General features: G+C 43.1%; 2 protein-coding genes across 2 annotated transcripts in view; both read left to right on the top strand.

Annotated features, from left to right (window-relative positions):
* LOC130385238 (cytoplasmic polyadenylation element-binding protein 4-like) overlaps positions 1-6318 on the top strand; it is a 32189-nt gene extending 25871 nt beyond the window's left edge. Inside the window, 2 exon segments of the mRNA XM_056593655.1 lie at positions 717-898; positions 1240-6318. Coding sequence (XP_056449630.1) covers positions 717-898; positions 1240-1467 — 410 coding nt within the window. The 3' untranslated portion in view covers positions 1468-6318.
* Positions 6319-6387: 69 nt separating this feature from the next.
* Positions 6388-16720, top strand: part of nsg2 (neuronal vesicle trafficking associated 2) — a 35670-nt gene continuing 25337 nt past the window's right edge. The window contains exons 1-3 of the mRNA XM_056593656.1: positions 6388-6643; positions 7176-7330; positions 16195-16305. Coding sequence (XP_056449631.1) covers positions 7202-7330; positions 16195-16305 — 240 coding nt within the window. The 5' untranslated portion in view covers positions 6388-6643; positions 7176-7201. The remainder of the gene's footprint in view (positions 6644-7175; positions 7331-16194; positions 16306-16720) is intronic.

The raw sequence follows: 16720 nt of genomic DNA on the forward strand, positions 1-16720 counted from the left end.
TTTTGTTAAAATACTAAAACAAATATCATTTAAAAATCTTTGGACGCACGTTTAGTAAACAACTCAATCACACTCCGTTTTACTACTTTGGTTATTATGTTCTCTTGTATTCACACAAGCTCTTGTCGCCACTTGGCCACTTAAGTTTCCACCCGTTGTTTGAAGACCTAATGGCTTCCAACGAAGGGCTTCAGAGTCATCCACGAAGCAGCAAGGGGGTCTGTCTAAGAACTGTCAGTTACGGAGAAGCACCAGCCTCCGCGACTCCACTTGATGGTATCTGATGCTATCAACCCCTGCATCCACACACCCTCCTTATCTGTACCTCTAGAGGCCCCCGTACCGGGGCCTGTGTTCAACACCCCTACTGGGTCTCCTGTGTGGGGCCGATATTCACTATCCAGAGCCATGCATGTCAGAGAACAGCCTTCTGTGTGCCACAACAGCTTCGGCTTTTTCCTTCTTAAAGTCTCTAATGGTGACAAATGGATTACATGGCTTTCATTGTGTTCTCATGACCTCTTAAGTGTCTTCTGGTCAACAGTCATTGTTTATGTGTTCAAGACTGTTGTTGTAGCAGTGCAAGGTCACTGGAGAGCGTGTGTGTGTCCTTGTTTCCTCTAGCTGGGTTATTGTCTCCATGGTTGATTTAGTGACGGTCTTCTGGTCGTGGTATCACCCATAACGTTGCCTCCATGCTGTGTCCCGCGCTACAGTGGAGCTGGCCATGATCATGGACCGCCTGTACGGGGGCGTCTGCTACGCGGGCATCGACACAGACCCGGAGCTGAAGTACCCCAAGGGAGCGGGCCGTGTGGCCTTCTCTAACCAGCAGAGCTACATCGCTGCTATCAGCGCCCGCTTCGTCCAGCTGCAGCACGGAGAGATAGACAAACGGGTGGGTGGAGACCGAAGCCCAAACTGAAGGGTTGGGTGGGGTTACACGCACACATACATGTACACACACGCATGCGTACGCACACACGAGCACATACGTACTCACGCACGTACACATGCGCGCGCACACACCACACACTTGCACGCACACACAAGTACACACACACGCAAGCACACGCATACTTAGACACACGCACACAGGCACACGCACAAACGCATCTTGTACGCTCATGTGTTGTCATGTGAAGGTTCATGTTCAGCACACTGACTGACCCGCTCCTCATGCGTCCACGGAGCCACAACTCATCGTGTGTGTGTGTGTGTGTGTGTGTCCCCTCGCAGGTGGAAGTGAAGCCATACGTGCTCGACGACCAGCTGTGCGACGAGTGCCAGGGGACGCGCTGCGGCGGCAAGTTCGCCCCCTTCTTCTGCGCCAACGTCACCTGCCTGCAGTACTACTGCGAGTACTGCTGGGCGGCCATCCACTCCCGGGCCGGCCGCGAGTTCCACAAGCCCCTGGTGAAGGAGGGAGGCGACCGCCCGCGCCACATCTCCTTCCGCTGGAACTGACCAGCAGGGGGCGCCACTGCCGCCGACGCGGAGACAGAGGGAGAGGCAACAGGAGAGGAGAAGGGGAGGTAGCGTAGGAGTCGCTAATCATTGTACAAATAAATGCACTTTTCTGTTGCTGGTTCCTTTTTAGCTCTAGTGTCACAGAGGCTTACGTTTAGTTTTGAGTTTGTTTTGTTCTTTGGGTTTATTTTAAGTAAATATATATAAATATATCTATATTTTTTAGCGTAGAGCAAAACGCCGTCAAAAACTGGAATATATCCAAATATGTTCAGCAAGGAGAAAAAAAAAGATGTAATATAATTTAATTTATCCATTTGATTTTATTTTTTTATATATATATAAGATACCTGCTCTTTTAATTGGCAATTGATTGGCCATGTCTTTCTAAAAGGTAATTTGAGATAAGAGCCAGAGTACATAACATTTTTTGGGGGTATGATTGACAACAAAATCAAATTCATTTTTTAATTAACTCCCAACAGCGGTCTAATTTAGATTGGATTGATTTCCAAATAACTATTTATTTTTTTGATTCATTTTTTTTAATACTGAAGGCTCCAGAGCAAATGTGAATTAAAAAGGTGTTGCTAAAGAAGAGTGCACTTATTTCCTGTCAACAAAGTGCAAACACATCATATTAGACCCGTAGTAGTTAACCAAAGCAGAATCTCGAAGACGCCATTCGAGAATTAGGAAGGGCAAACTAGACGGATCCTTCATTCCTCCCAGATCAAACTGTTTCCACCGACACGACGCAACACAGTTTGATGTTACTTGAAAGCGTAGTAAAAAGATAAAAACCACAGCTATACAAATTTGGGTTTCGATCTCCATTTTGACATGCAAAAACTAATACCTCAAACTCAGCTGCTATATGTGCCGACTACAATTAGAAATGAGAGCAGACAAGGAAACAAACAAAAGCCCGCTGATGTTCTCCTTCCCTTGGGACCACAATCAAAGGGAAACGACGCGAGCAGGGCGGAGCGCGATGTCATTGGCACAGTTTTTGTACACACTGCTTTGTCACTTCCTTATTTTTGTAAGTCAACCCAGGGTTATGCTAGGGACAGAACGGAGCATTGTGCAGTGTACAGTGTATTATAGGAATGTACCGAACAGAAAACAAACTACAGCGAGCTGGAGAAGGCTTGACGGATGGTCTACAGAATGATAGACCATCCGTGGTCTAGAGAATGATAGACCCCATCCCCCCCCCCCCCCCCCCCGTTCCTAAGCTAGCTGATAAGCTAGCTGCTAAGATGGCTGCTCAGCCAGCTGCTAGCAGAGATGCAGGGCGTGTAGTTGTGGTCAAGACGGATGGTTCTCCCCCTGTCTGTCTTGGTGGGAGGGGATATAAGTTTAATATTAAGGGTAGCGATGCAGTTTCACAACAGGGCTCCCAGCTGATAAAGGCATGCCTATTTTATTTCACCCCTCCCCCCTCCCCATACAACATATTTGTGCAATTGCCACCACCTGTTCACCCAATACTGTATTTTTGCATTCAACCTCTTCAAAAGCAAACCAGGCCCATATGATTGAGTCATGAGAGGGGGTCTGCCCCTTTGAGTGAACACTCCGACCCCCCCCCCCTCCCCCCCCACCCCTAAGCAGTCATCCCATCGACCTACTCAGCATCCAGTGTTACGAAGCATAAATGAAGATAGTCCTCTGCAATGTGTTCTACTACTACTAACTACTACTGCATGCGTTTGACCCCCCCCCCCCCCTGCAGTTGGGAAACCCCCCTGCAGGTGATGACAGGTTGTACCTAGTGGCTTCAGGTAACCAAAGAGATGAGGCGTAGTAGTAGATCATACTGTAGCGCATTTCCTACTCTTTTTCTCTACACTTTCTCTTATTTTTCTTTCTTGGGTTTATCTTTTTTTTTAATATATATATCTTTCAAGTTGTTTTTCCATTATTTTCGCTTGCTTCTTGGGATCGGACGGACTCCAGCTAACCAAAGATTGGCCTTGAGTACCGAGCGGTAAACACGCTAGCTTACAGAGTGCGGCCCGTCAGCTCGCAGGCCTCTCTGCAGCCTCTTGACTTTCAGACGCAGCCATTTGTTAATTTTCCGTATCATAAAATATTGTTTGTCGAACTTTAAAAAACACACGCACAGAAGAAAAACTACGAATCAAAAAAAAAAGTAGCTAACCCCCATTTGTTTGAAGGTTGTTGTTCTATTGTTTAAGTCACTCAGTGGTTTCCAAATCTGCGAGCTTAGCTATGTCAGGGAGTTTGTCCAGAAATAGAAACTTGATTACTCTACACACTAGTGAGAAACGTGTACGTGGGCCAGCGTGACATTGTGCTGTCGCACCAGTTCTGCACCCTGGAAGGTGAGCATTTTAGAAGTTCAAACACTTTGTGAAGAATTTGCTGTTAAATGCGATTTGAGAAAAAAAAAGATTATTTTATACATGGCCTGCTGATTTTTTGGTACAGTGTTTTCTAGCTAAATTATTTTGTCATGCACATATAAACATTTATTATGCACTACTTTTCTAAATATTTTTTTTTTCTTTTTCCAGCAGTCATTTTAGGCACATTTTTCACAAATGGGGAAACTCCTTTTTGCAATACCTCAATTTTTCACATTGTGAAAGGTAGCTTTTGTACTTTTGTTACTGAGAGATCTGCGTATATGGAAAATGTTCATTTAAAAGAAAGTTGAGTGATTTCAATAAATATTATTTTCAATTATGCTTTTTATACATTTCAGTGCTGAGGAATCTTTGACAGCTTAGTGCGCACTCGTGTGGACGCGCCTTTGACCCTGAAGAGAGGACACCAAATTGTGGCTCTCCTGGTCTTGAGCTTTCATACACTAGCTGTTTCCAGGCAATCTGGGGGACGACAGCATGGCAAGAAATAATTTCTAATTTGAATTGATGTGATGTCTCTAAAATGGCTGCCCTAGTTGGAAAAATAGTACCTTGGTCTTGGTTTCCTCTCCTTTCTTGGAATATGACTTACTATAAGGAGAATGCAAAATTCGGTTCGCGCTCGACGCTGAATCTCGTATCACACGAATGGATGTTTGGTGTTTAGATATTTTAATATTTGAAAAAAAAAATAATATAAACATATATATTATATATATTCTTGAACTTGCCAACTAGCTCCTATTGTAATCTGTAGCATGCATGACAAAAAAAAGAGAAAAATGACAAGTACATGAATTAGCTATTGAAAATTAATTGTTGTGGTGTGGTGTGCACCAAATGTTTCTCAGTTATTACGTTAAGGACAACCCTAATGCAACTCTCGCCTCACTTCCCGCAAACCCCCCCCCCCCCCCCCCCCCCGCCCCCCACGGCGTCCTCGGGCCCCCGCTTCTCCCATCGCAGACCTCTGCAAGATGCACAGAGAAAGAATTAACTAATTAATGGTAAAACAAAGTATGAGAGACAAAAAAATACTAATAATCCGCTACAGGGAGATTTGGCAGTGCAACACTTTGAGCATATTTATAGGACACTGTGGAGAAGACTGGAGTAACCCCCGCTGTTTTGTGGAGTTGATCTTATAGACCTATCTAGAGGAAGGGGAGTTTGAAGACTTGAATGTGGTAAATGTTGCAAGTAAACTTCAAGTTGTTATGTGCAATACTTCTTTTGAACCTTTTTCCAGATAAAGACTCTTTGCAATGTAATTCTTTAATGCCATTTTTAATTGCAGACATTAATTGAAGAAGATGTTAATATGTTTTTCACAGTCATTTTCTACTGTTATTGTAATCCTTTTCATGCTGGTGTTTGTAAAAAGAAAAATAAATCAAACTATTTGTACTAATATAAATAATTGAAGTTATTTTTAAAACATTAAGGTTTTTGTGCTCATTTGCTTATTTTGTTTATTTCAAGCTACTGTGATTGATTGCATTGTAATTAATAGGTCAACAATGTATTTAGCTGTTTATTGGTATATTTTTAATTGGAATGTATAATTGATTTTTATAATTTGGATCAGATTTTTGTTATATTTTTGAGGTGAAGCTTTTAATATGTTAAAGTGTCTAGTTTCTACTAATTGCTATATTGTGCTCCACAATATATGGTTCACATTTTCTGAAGGAAAATAAATATTTAAATATTTGTCTGTTAATGATGTTACTTAATGGTAAAAATTTCAATAGTTTTTAACTGTGTATGGGAAGGTTGTTGTATTTATTAATAGCATTTTTTACTTAAGATATCACCTTAATTTTTATTGTCATTTCACTTTATAAGTTCCTATTTTTGTATTTTCCTTTCTAATTAATTTATGTAATACAAAATATTATGTCCATATTTCTAGGAGTTGGTCTGTACAAGTGCTAGTGAAACAACAACAAAAAAAAGAAAAATCTAATGTTATTTAATTGTTTGCAGCCAACTATTTATAACAGTATGCATAATTTTTCAATATTTGTAATGTGAAATGTTGAATGAAATAAAACTTAACTGTGATGAAGTTATGTGCCTGGCGTATTCATTTACTCACATCAGTAGACTGTAAGAAGGATTCATCAACCCATATGTATATAAATGAGTGCAGATCTATTTTTGTTATTTGAAAGGCTAATAACTGACTGACATGTGGCCATATTTTCAATAGGTGACCATGTAATATCAAATCCTATTAGGCTTCATTCAAACGGTCAAAATCTATGTTTTCTGAACCTAGGCTAGGCTTATCTTGAAACATGAACCTCCTAATTAAGGCCGTGTGATGAATAAATAGTGCAGTGTATTCGGGTACCACTCAAGACTGCATTATAACTGACGCCCCCTGGCGGCGAAACACCGAACCACAACTTATCCAAACTCCGTTGATGTAGCACAAACAACGCTAGGTGGCAACATCACTCAATGAAACCACTGTTCACCGTGATCCAGACGTCTCCGGAGTTCATTTCAGGCGGAACGGAGACCCCCGACTTATCCGCCTAGTGGCGTGGTGTGGGTGGTGGAGGGCTGGTGTTGATATCAGGGGCTGGGCGGTACGCTGTGAGGCGGTCCGATGCGAGGAGCCACCAGCCAGCCAGTGCAGTCTGGCTCCCGCAGCATCAGCATTACCACGCAGCAGCTCCTCCTCTCCTGCTCCCTGAGTCGCGTTTGATCCGTTATCTTCACACTACATACTGCCGCAGGAGACCCCACCACCCACTCCATAGGTAGGCCTTTACAACGGGTAGGGATATGATGAGGAATTAATGTGATGATTTTGCGTGGATTGATAATTCCGTTACTCGTGCATCGTCTGGGAGAGTATTAAACGCAAACGGGGTTCAATATGTATGAGAGCTATTTCTTAATTCACTGTTGCTTATCTCCTAAGGAGCTATGTTTTTTATTGGACATGTAAGACTTTTGTATTGTAACAGTTAGCCATAATTTAATCACGGTCACAATGACAATGGTGTGGAAACCTTACAGTTCAATCAAGTCTTTGATTTAGGACTTGTAGGGCACAAGTTCAACAGCCAATGTTGGGTCCCATTGAGCGCATGTCTGTGTGTGTGTGTGTGTGTGTGTGTGTGTGTGTGTGTGTGTGTGTGTGTGTGTGTGTGTGTGTGTGTGTGTGTGTGTGTGTGTGTGTTCGTGTGTGCGCGCTTGTTTTGTCACGTGTGTTGGTGATTAAGAGCCCATGACGGTATGCCCTCTCTCTCTGAACCCCTCTGCTCGCACCTCCTCACATTCCTCTAGGAAACCGAGGGATTATTCGGAGAAACATGGTGAAACTAGGAAGTAATCTTCAAGACAAAGGGGCCAAGCCGGTGAGCGTGGAGGATGGTTTCCAGAACGTGCCCCTCATCACTCCGCTGGACGTGGGCAGCCTCCAGTGCCAAGCACCTGACAAGGTGAGCGACTGCCCTAGTTGTTGTGCCTGTGCATGGTGGTGGGCGCCGCGCCACGCCGCGCGTGCACGCATGCCCTCCTTCCTGCCGTTAGCTTAACTTTCGGGACCCTTCTATAAGGAGACGCGTCGTCACCCCCCACCCTGATCTTTTCCCTCGTCTATTAGCTCAGTCATTCATCTTGGGTTTTCTCCACTGTGTGCTGCCGAGATTAGGAGACAGATTTGGAGCTGGACAGACACTCATTTATCACCCAGGCATCCCATAGACGCTGCGGTACTAGCAGCACTTAATCTAGTTACCATGGCCACACAGTTCAACTGACTCCGGGCCGAGCGCTGGAGTGTCGGCTGGAATCAAAGGACAAGACCCAGATGTGTCTCAACAAAGGAAATGATTCAATAACGCAAGGAGATTGTTTTTCTCCATTTGTTTCCCCATTTCCAGTAGATGTAATAGATCTATAGTGTTCCCAATATGACATTTTGATAACAGTTTGACAACAATGGGCTTCATTTGTCTGTTTCCAAGCGGTTAAGGCTTAGCGAGGGCTCCTTGGATTCAGATATCAGGAAGAGCAGCCCTCCGTTCCCTTCAGTTAGGACCTGCCCTCTATATTTATGTAATAGTTTCCTCCTCACCTCAGGGAAATCATCTTTTCATTTTCTTTCAAAGAGGAACAGAGCAAAGGGTCAACTATAAAGAGCAGAGCCAGCTGAGGACAGAGAGGCTGATGCCTTGCACAAGGGTGCACAGTTTAAGTTCACTGTGACCATGTGGTGAAGGACAGTCCATATGACTCCTGAACACCACATGCTTTCATTCACATTCAAATTGAGCTTTGGTATTTGCTACATTTCGTATTGGCTACATTTTCTTATTTAAGTTATACACAACATCCCACCATTGAAACCACCAGGCAACACATAATCCATGAAAATACAACTAAAGACCACACATTATATCCTCAAGGACGAAAAAATATATATTTTAAATGAAATATCAAAAACAGTATTGCATGTATAATATATAAAAATCATATATGTAAAGTCCTATATATGATAAAAAAACAAACATACATTTGGTGCCAGAGTGAAAGATTTTATTAGAATCAGACAAGATGGATGAAAGTAGATTTTTCCACATGGATGGAGAAGTGGGAGAGGAGAGGGTAGTGCTGTTCAGACGCTGAGTTCTGGCCGCCTCGTTGTGGATTCTGCTAGTAGGCGAGCAGGCAAACTCTCCCTCTCACATACCTGCTTACTGAGAGGGGATCTGTCTGTCACACACACACACACACACACACACACACACACACACACACACACACACACACACACACACACACACACACACACACACACACACACACACACACACACACACACACAGGCGCACTCAGGCACATTCATACATACTAGCCCACACAAACAAACACACACGAATACGCACAAACACACAAACACATTCACACGCACTCCCACACACACACACACACAAACACGCAGACCTTGCATTTCTATCCATTCTAAGCAGAGCAGTGTTGTGTGTGTGTGTGTGTGTGTGTGTGTGTGTGTGTGTGTGTGTGTGTGTGTGTGTGTGTGTGTGTGTGTGTGTGTGTGTGTGTGTGTGTGTGTGTGTGTGTGTGTGTGATCTGAGACAGTGCCCACCAGTTAATAGCAGAATGCACGAGAGTGAAGATGTCCAAATCCATCAAACTGGAGGTAATAACTGATTGCTAATACCACACTGCATGCACAAGCTAACACACATTATCTGCCCACACACCTTTTATTGAGCTACAGCAGGCAGTCCGTATTCATGTTTCTTTTAGAGAGAGAGAGGGCGAGGGAGAGGGAGAGGGAGCGAGAGAGAGAGAGAGATAGACATACATATGTACATCTGTATGTTATGTTATATTGTTATAGGTTGTTATATGTACATGTTGTTCTGACGTTCTCTTTTGCTATTATACATAATATTTTATGTAATGCACAACACTGTAATGCTTTGGCAACACTGTTTGGTTTACCACAATAGTCATGCCAATAAAGCTTTTTGAATTTGAATCTGAATTTGAGAGAGAGAGAGAGAGAGAGAGGGAAAAGGCCAGCAATATATCTCCTAACACACATACCAACATGCTTCAGTCTCCCTGCACAGTGTGTGTGAGAGAGGCTGTGAGTGTAGGACTAATGGAGACGGAGAAACTAAGAGGGCATCAGAGAGAGATTGGCTGAGATTGGCTGTTCTCCGCTGATGAAACACCAACGAGTTGTTGCATTCCAGAGAGACCAGGGGGAGGCCAAATTGGTTTGTTTTCTTCGACTTCTAACGAATCTTTCTGCCGCTTAAAGGACAGGATGGCACAAGAGGCTGTTGTAGGCGCTTGACGTAATCGTTTCATATTCGAGCTGCCTGTGTGATGAGGAGAAGACCCAGTTCTCTGTGTCATGTCTCTCAGCAGCAGATTGTTAGGATAACTGGAGGGTCTTTGCTGTAAGGGCTTAGATGCTCTCGGAGTTGGGACCGCAATACAAGTACTTTGTATTCCAAGTACAATCAAATAGTCTTTGATTTTGTTTTTCAGGACCGACCAAGCGGCTCTTTATGCTGGGAGGCTTTGATTTGGTATCCAGCAGGGAGGAAATCTGGCCTGATAGGAACAAGCAGTTTAAAATGAAAACACCTCACAAGTGGTTTGGGTCCGCTCAACAAAAGGGTTGTAGCCTCGCACCAGGGTTCTATTCAGCCCGCATTTACCAGCCGGTGGCTGACTACCATTTTAACCGTAACCTAACATTACAATTATTTCCAAATTTTTATCAACCGACATTGACTTGCAAATTGTCAGTGGATATAAGTAGCTTCCTCTATGCATAGACCAATGCTCTCTCTCACTCAGAGGATAACATAGACTAATGTTCTCTCTCATAGTACTACATAGACGACTGCTCTCTCTCACTCAGGACTTCATAGACTACTGGTCAATGTAAGGCAGGCCTATTCAACTAGCGGCCCGTGGGCCAAATGCGGCCCCTCTTAATTTTTTTCTGGCCCGCAAGAGGTTACATGCAAAAAAATAAATAAATAAAGGAGAAACATAGTTGCATGCAAATCAGGTTTCTGTGTGTAGCCGGTGATACTAGCCAGTATCAGTACCCCACAATCAGGAACTGGCATCACTTATTCTGACAATGTTTGGCCCAACCGATACGTGTGAGTCTATCTTTTCTCGTGTGAATGCCATCAGAACAAGGGCACTTTGCTCCATGACCTATGAGAAGCTGCATGAGTGTCTCAGGATGAGCCAAACTAGGCAAACAAGGCAGTGCAATCTTTCTCACTGACTCACTGGCTCAAAATGTCTCATATGTACAGTAGTTCTGTTTTGTGAGGATTCAAACAACATTGTTTAATTCTAAATACGTGTCCAAAATATGTTAGAACAAAAACTTTTGTAATGATATGATTAAAAGTTTATTCCATGTAGTAGTACTATATTTATATTAAGTTAACACTACTTTAAGTATGATTTATTTGTAGCGAATCATTCACGTAGTTTTACTCTGTTTGGCCCATGAACACCCAGTGGTTTTCCTTTTCGGCCCACTTGTTAAGGAGGTTGATTAGCCCTGATGTAGGGTGTGAACGCTCATTCAAACTCTGGACCAAACAGACCAAACCTGGTCTGATGGAAACAGGTCCCGGTTCGGCTTCTGAGTGAACTCAGGTTCGGTTGCCTTACGAAGTTATCGTGATCTGACCCGACTACAGGAAGCCAACCGAAACCTTTTGAATATGGGTGGAATTTACAAGTGGAATTAAATGATTATATTCAGGTACAGCTACAGCCTACATGAACATCAACTGGATGCATGTGAGTGTCAGACACAGTGCACCAGGAGGTGGACTCTCTCATTCCAATACAGTCGATATGAAGTATCATCTACACCCATCACTGGGTCTGGTCTATTGAACTCTAGGTGAAGAAGAGCTTAATGGAGAACAGACTTAGTCAACTCTAGGTGAGGAAGAGCCTAATGAAGAACAGACTTACTGAACTCTAGGTGAGGAAGAGCTTAATGGAGAACAGACTTAATCAACTCTAGGTGAGGAAGAGCCTAATGAAGAACAGACTTACTGAACTTTAGGTGAGGAAGAGTCTAATGAAGAACAGACTTACTGAACTTTAGGTGAGGAAGAGCTTAATGGAGAACAGACTTAGTGAACTCTAGGTGAGGAAGAGCCTAATGAAGAACAGACTTACTGAACTTTAGGTGAGGAAGAGCTTAATGGAGAACAGACTAAGTGAACTCTAGGTGAGGAAGAGCCAAATGAAGATCAGACTTACTGAACTCTAGGTGATGAAGAGTTTAATGGAGAACAGACTTAGTGAACTCTAGGTGAGGAAGAGTTTAATGGAGAACAGACTTGGTGAACTCAAGGTGAGGAAGAGCCCTAACTTTTCAGTACACAGACACCCTTATCAGTACAGATGCCAGTTTGAAACTAGTTTGTAAATTGCAGTTAAAAGTGTATCACTGCAACAGCAAGAGGAGGTAAAATTCAGCGTGTCCAGTTTCGCTCTGGTGTAAGTGAAACCCACAAAGACAATCGGCCGGTACAATACAGCTGAAACTTACTTTCCATATGTGTACATTGGGTTCAACTATCAGACTCTTTCTGTAAACCTTATGATTGCCTACCAAAGAGGCTGAGATCTGGACCCTGTTTTCCAGTAGAGCCCTTTGGTATGTCTTGATTTGTTCCGACACATTCAGAACCCCTCTCTGGATGTTGTCATCAGGCGCACAATGTTAACAGTGTTTCTATTTATAGCCCTATCTCAGCCCTGGAACTTGTTTTCTGAGGCCCAAGAAATAAAATAAAATAAGGACATTGAAAGTGCAGCGATAAGTCGACTATCAGGCTGAACTGACGTCTCAGAGTTAACTAAGAAATTCTTCCGTCGGGAGAGGCCACTGTATGTTAGTCCTATGTTAGACTCTACAGGGCTGTTATATTAGTCCTAGACTCTACAGGGCTGTTATGTTAGTCCTGTGTTAGACCCTACAGGGCTGTTATGTTAGTCCTGTGTTAGACTCTACAGGGCTGTTATGTTAGTCCTGTGTTAGACTCTACAGGTTAGGGCTGTTATGTTAGTCCTGTGTTAGACTCTACAGGGCTGTTATGTTAGTCCAGTGTTAGACTCTACAGGGCTGTTATGTTAGTCCTGTGTTAGACTTACAGGTTAGGGCTGTTATGTTAGTCCAGTGTTAGACTCTACAGGGCTGTTATGTTAGTCCTGTGTTAGACTCTACAGGGCTGTTATGTTAGTCCTGTGTTAAACTCTACAGGGCTGTTATGTTAGTCCAGTGTAAGACTCTACAGGGCTGTTATGTTAGTCCAGTGTTAGACTCTTCAGGGCTGTACTAGGGTTCAGGGTGCACTGTGAACGGGGAGACTTCCTGTGCTCTATGGTCCGTGGTCCCCTGGTCCCAGCAAGACTGCATGCTGCGTAATTTAGCGTATTACGAATATTTTGCCTGATCTTTTTTTTGTGATTATGTAAGAGATAATGTATAGAACGCCGGTCATTATCGAGAACATAAGCCCCGACAGGGCGAACAGGACACCGACGCGCAGCGGAGGTGTCTTGCTTCGCCATGAAGGGGCTTATTTTACGATAATGACCGGCAAAGTTCTATACATTATCCCGCTTATTACACGGCTACTTGCCAAAACGAAACAATTTATTTACAATGTATTTTTGATTGTTACCAGCATTCATAGTGTTGATCAGCAGAGAAATAGTCCGCCCAAGACGTTGACGTCGTCGCTTAGCAACCGACAGCGCTTGGGTTGATACATATCCCGCTTATTACATTGACAAGTTACCGGACTACATGCGGAGTGATACCAAAGGCAAAAAGTCCTTTTGTTTACCTTGACAGCGGTCATTATTCATCCGTTGCCAATGAATTATCCAAAAATAATTGACCGCCGGAAGTTGTGAAGTGCCCATGCAAGTGAACGGAACGTTGAAAAGACCCGTGTAATCATACAAAATAAGTAATAAACAAACTATAATAATCAAGCGGTTGTAATGGTTTTTATGTAGTTTTAATTTAAGAGGTACACACTTTTTTTTATGTTTTTGTGATTTTATCGATTTACATATTTTTCGGGTTTATATATGAATTGTGACAATGGAAGGGGTCATATCGGGATTTTTGATTCAGTTGCAACCAATTGGGTAGCCCTAGAAAGGAGACATTTGTTGGTGTTTCAGTATAAGGAATAGTTTTATTGGCATGTCCAGTTCTCATTGTGCATCATAGGTTTGATTCAACCATCTGTAGCCTAGCATCCTGGAGCTCTGTGGCCTGTGAGCTATGAGACATGTGCCTCCATGGAGCCAAGTATTGGGAAGAGGAAGTTCATATCCTGTCGGGACTCTGATCCCTATATAAACAAACACACATACATACACAACAACTCATACACATAAAATACATACGTACGTACATACATACATACATACATACATACATACATACATACATACATACATACATACATACATACATACATACATACATGCATGCATGCATGCATGCATGCATGCATGCATGCATACATACATACATACATACATACATACATACATACATACATACATACATACATACATACATACATACATACATACATACATACATACATACATACATACATACATACATACATACATACATACATACATACATACATACACAGATAAAACACATCAAACAAAAGTACACATACAGTCTATCCAAACCCAACCACAAATACACACACACACACACACACACACACACACACACACACACACACACACACACACACACACACACACACACACACACACACACACATAGACACACACACGCTGGCCTTTTGACACTGGGGAAGGTATTAGATTTCTGCTGCGCAGCAGGGCCTAGCTGAAACAAGGGCTCCACTGGGTCGCGATGGCTTGATTGGATGGACCGGATCAGACTGGATCGGGTCACTTGAGAAAGAAAGTCCTGTCTGACAGATGTTCAATGATGAGGACCGGGGAGTGAGGGGAGAAGGAGGGAAAACGGAGAAAGAAAAAAAAAAATATTTAGGAATAAATTTCATGATTTATTAATTATTAATTTATCTATTGTTATTGAAAATCATTTGTAATGTTAAACTACTGGCCTATCTGTCTTCATCAGATCCGTCTGTCTCTCTCTGCTTCAACATACACCTAGCCGCTGTGGTTTGGTTAATAATGCTCTTCTTCTGTTGTGGTCGGCATTTTAGATTTAGCTTCCAAATCAAATCATAACAGGAAATCAATGGTCATCTCGTACCGTGCCGTCCCTAACAGAAGTAGGCATATCCAACTATTGATATTAATAGTCTATTCTGACTCTTGCTCTTTGGTACAAATGCATGCATTCAATTGTATCAGCAAATAGATTCCTCATCAAACAGAAATATAAGACCAAATGCTGTCATCTGTACCATTGCCTGAGCATTGCTGATAAGATGCTAACTGACCAAAGGGCCGCCCTTATACTTAGCTCTTCATGGACATACATGGAAACTAATGACTGTTCTAGGAGATAATGCAGATTAATAGTGGCTTTATGGGCCAATTAAACTAGACAGCCCGTGCTAAAGCCAAAGGTAATGACCGAAAGCTTCCATTTTTCTTAATTTTCGGTTTCCAACCCTCCAGGCTCTGAGCATATAATTGCTAAATGAGCTTGAAGAGAGGGCAGTGGAGGCTGAACGGAGAGCTTATTTACTCCGCTAACTGGTGGCAGAGCTAGCCAGCAGCAGCAGCCCCTCTGAGCTGGTGAGACTGCGCCTCAAGGGTCCAATCAGGAAAAGTGTTACCGAGCACATCACTGCAGTGCTGTTGATTACAGCTTCCTATATGTGTCTACTTGTAGCTGTGTGCTTTTATATTGTACTTTTATTTTTTTCCGAAATTGGTAGTCTGTAGTCCTTTGATTAAATAACCTGAGCGGGTTGTTAAGACCCCAGGTTAATTGTTAAGGCTGTCTATGTCGAGGTGTCGACCTGTCGACTGTGATTCTTGTTCAGCTCTTCCTTCTGACCGTGTCGACACGTCCCCAGATGGGCTGCTGGCGGCCATCGATTGACATGAAGAATAGGACCCAGACATCATGAAATCCAGGAGTTTGGATTCTGTGTTTACATGCCACTGCCTTGCTCACTGACTTGGGGACTGAGGTGCTGGTAGGATGAAGTGTGGCGCTGGTGGCTGCGTTAAAGACAGCGTGATAATTCTTGATTCCCAATGCAGGGCCATATTTCAAAGAGTTGCAAGGGGAAGGGTAGCAGGGTGTGCTTTTGAACTGATTTAAACACCCGCTGAGCAATAGATGGAAATTCAGGTTGCGTGTTTGTGTGTGCGTGTGGGCGTGGGTGTCCCGGCAATTGTGATCCCTTGTCTGAGTTAATCAGTAGACTCATGCATAAAACCTGTTCTTCTCTTTTTGGGAGTTAGGAGGATTAGTGTCTTTTATTTTCTTATTTACTGAGCTGAATCCATTCTTATTTAGAGTCTTTGATACCGTTCTGTTCCAGATTGTATTAACTTCAATATTAAAGCCGAAATTGAAGATAATTACGCAGCTTCACAGTTACTATGATTATTATTGTCTGTCCTTCTGTAGCTGGTGTCTCCCCGTTGTCCCACTACCATTTGGAACAGGATTTAGAATAGTCTCGACCTTTGTTAGAATGTCAAACTTTAGCCTCCATTTAAACCAGTCTTACCGTCCTGTCCCTCAACGTCGTTCTGTCTCCTCCAGGTGGTGGTGAAGACTCGCACGGAGTTCCAGACAGAGAAGAAGAGGTTGAAGCCCCCAAAGGTGGAGGAGTTCACCATCAGCTTCACGGACAGCGTGTCGGAGCGACTCAAGGTAAGGACCCGCGCTTGTGAGGGAAGTAGCCATCGACTCAGGGCCTGACCCTCTCCTTATCAACTCCCTGGCTTCAAACACATCCACTTCCACGTCCTGATCAAGCCCAGGCAGAACCGACCGTGGCTTGGCAGACGAGTGTGGCCCTGAATCTCTGTGTATTCTGAGGTTTCCATCACAGCCTTGTGTTAATTGATTGGTGGGTAATCTCAGTAGTCTAACGAGGTGTGTTCAACGTGCATGCATCTGGCATGAGCATGTGCTTGAACATCGCAAAACAAAACCAGCCTGAGTTAGAGAATAAAACGACCCTTCTGTACGCCCATATTCCACGCTACTTTTCCGTGGCAATCTTTACAGTTTTTTCTGTTTCTATGCATGGCCTAGCAGTAATTACAATCAAGAGATGAGCTCG

This window comes from Gadus chalcogrammus, chromosome 7, assembly GCF_026213295.1.
Source record: "Gadus chalcogrammus isolate NIFS_2021 chromosome 7, NIFS_Gcha_1.0, whole genome shotgun sequence".
Lineage (NCBI taxonomy): Eukaryota > Metazoa > Chordata > Actinopteri > Gadiformes > Gadidae > Gadus > Gadus chalcogrammus.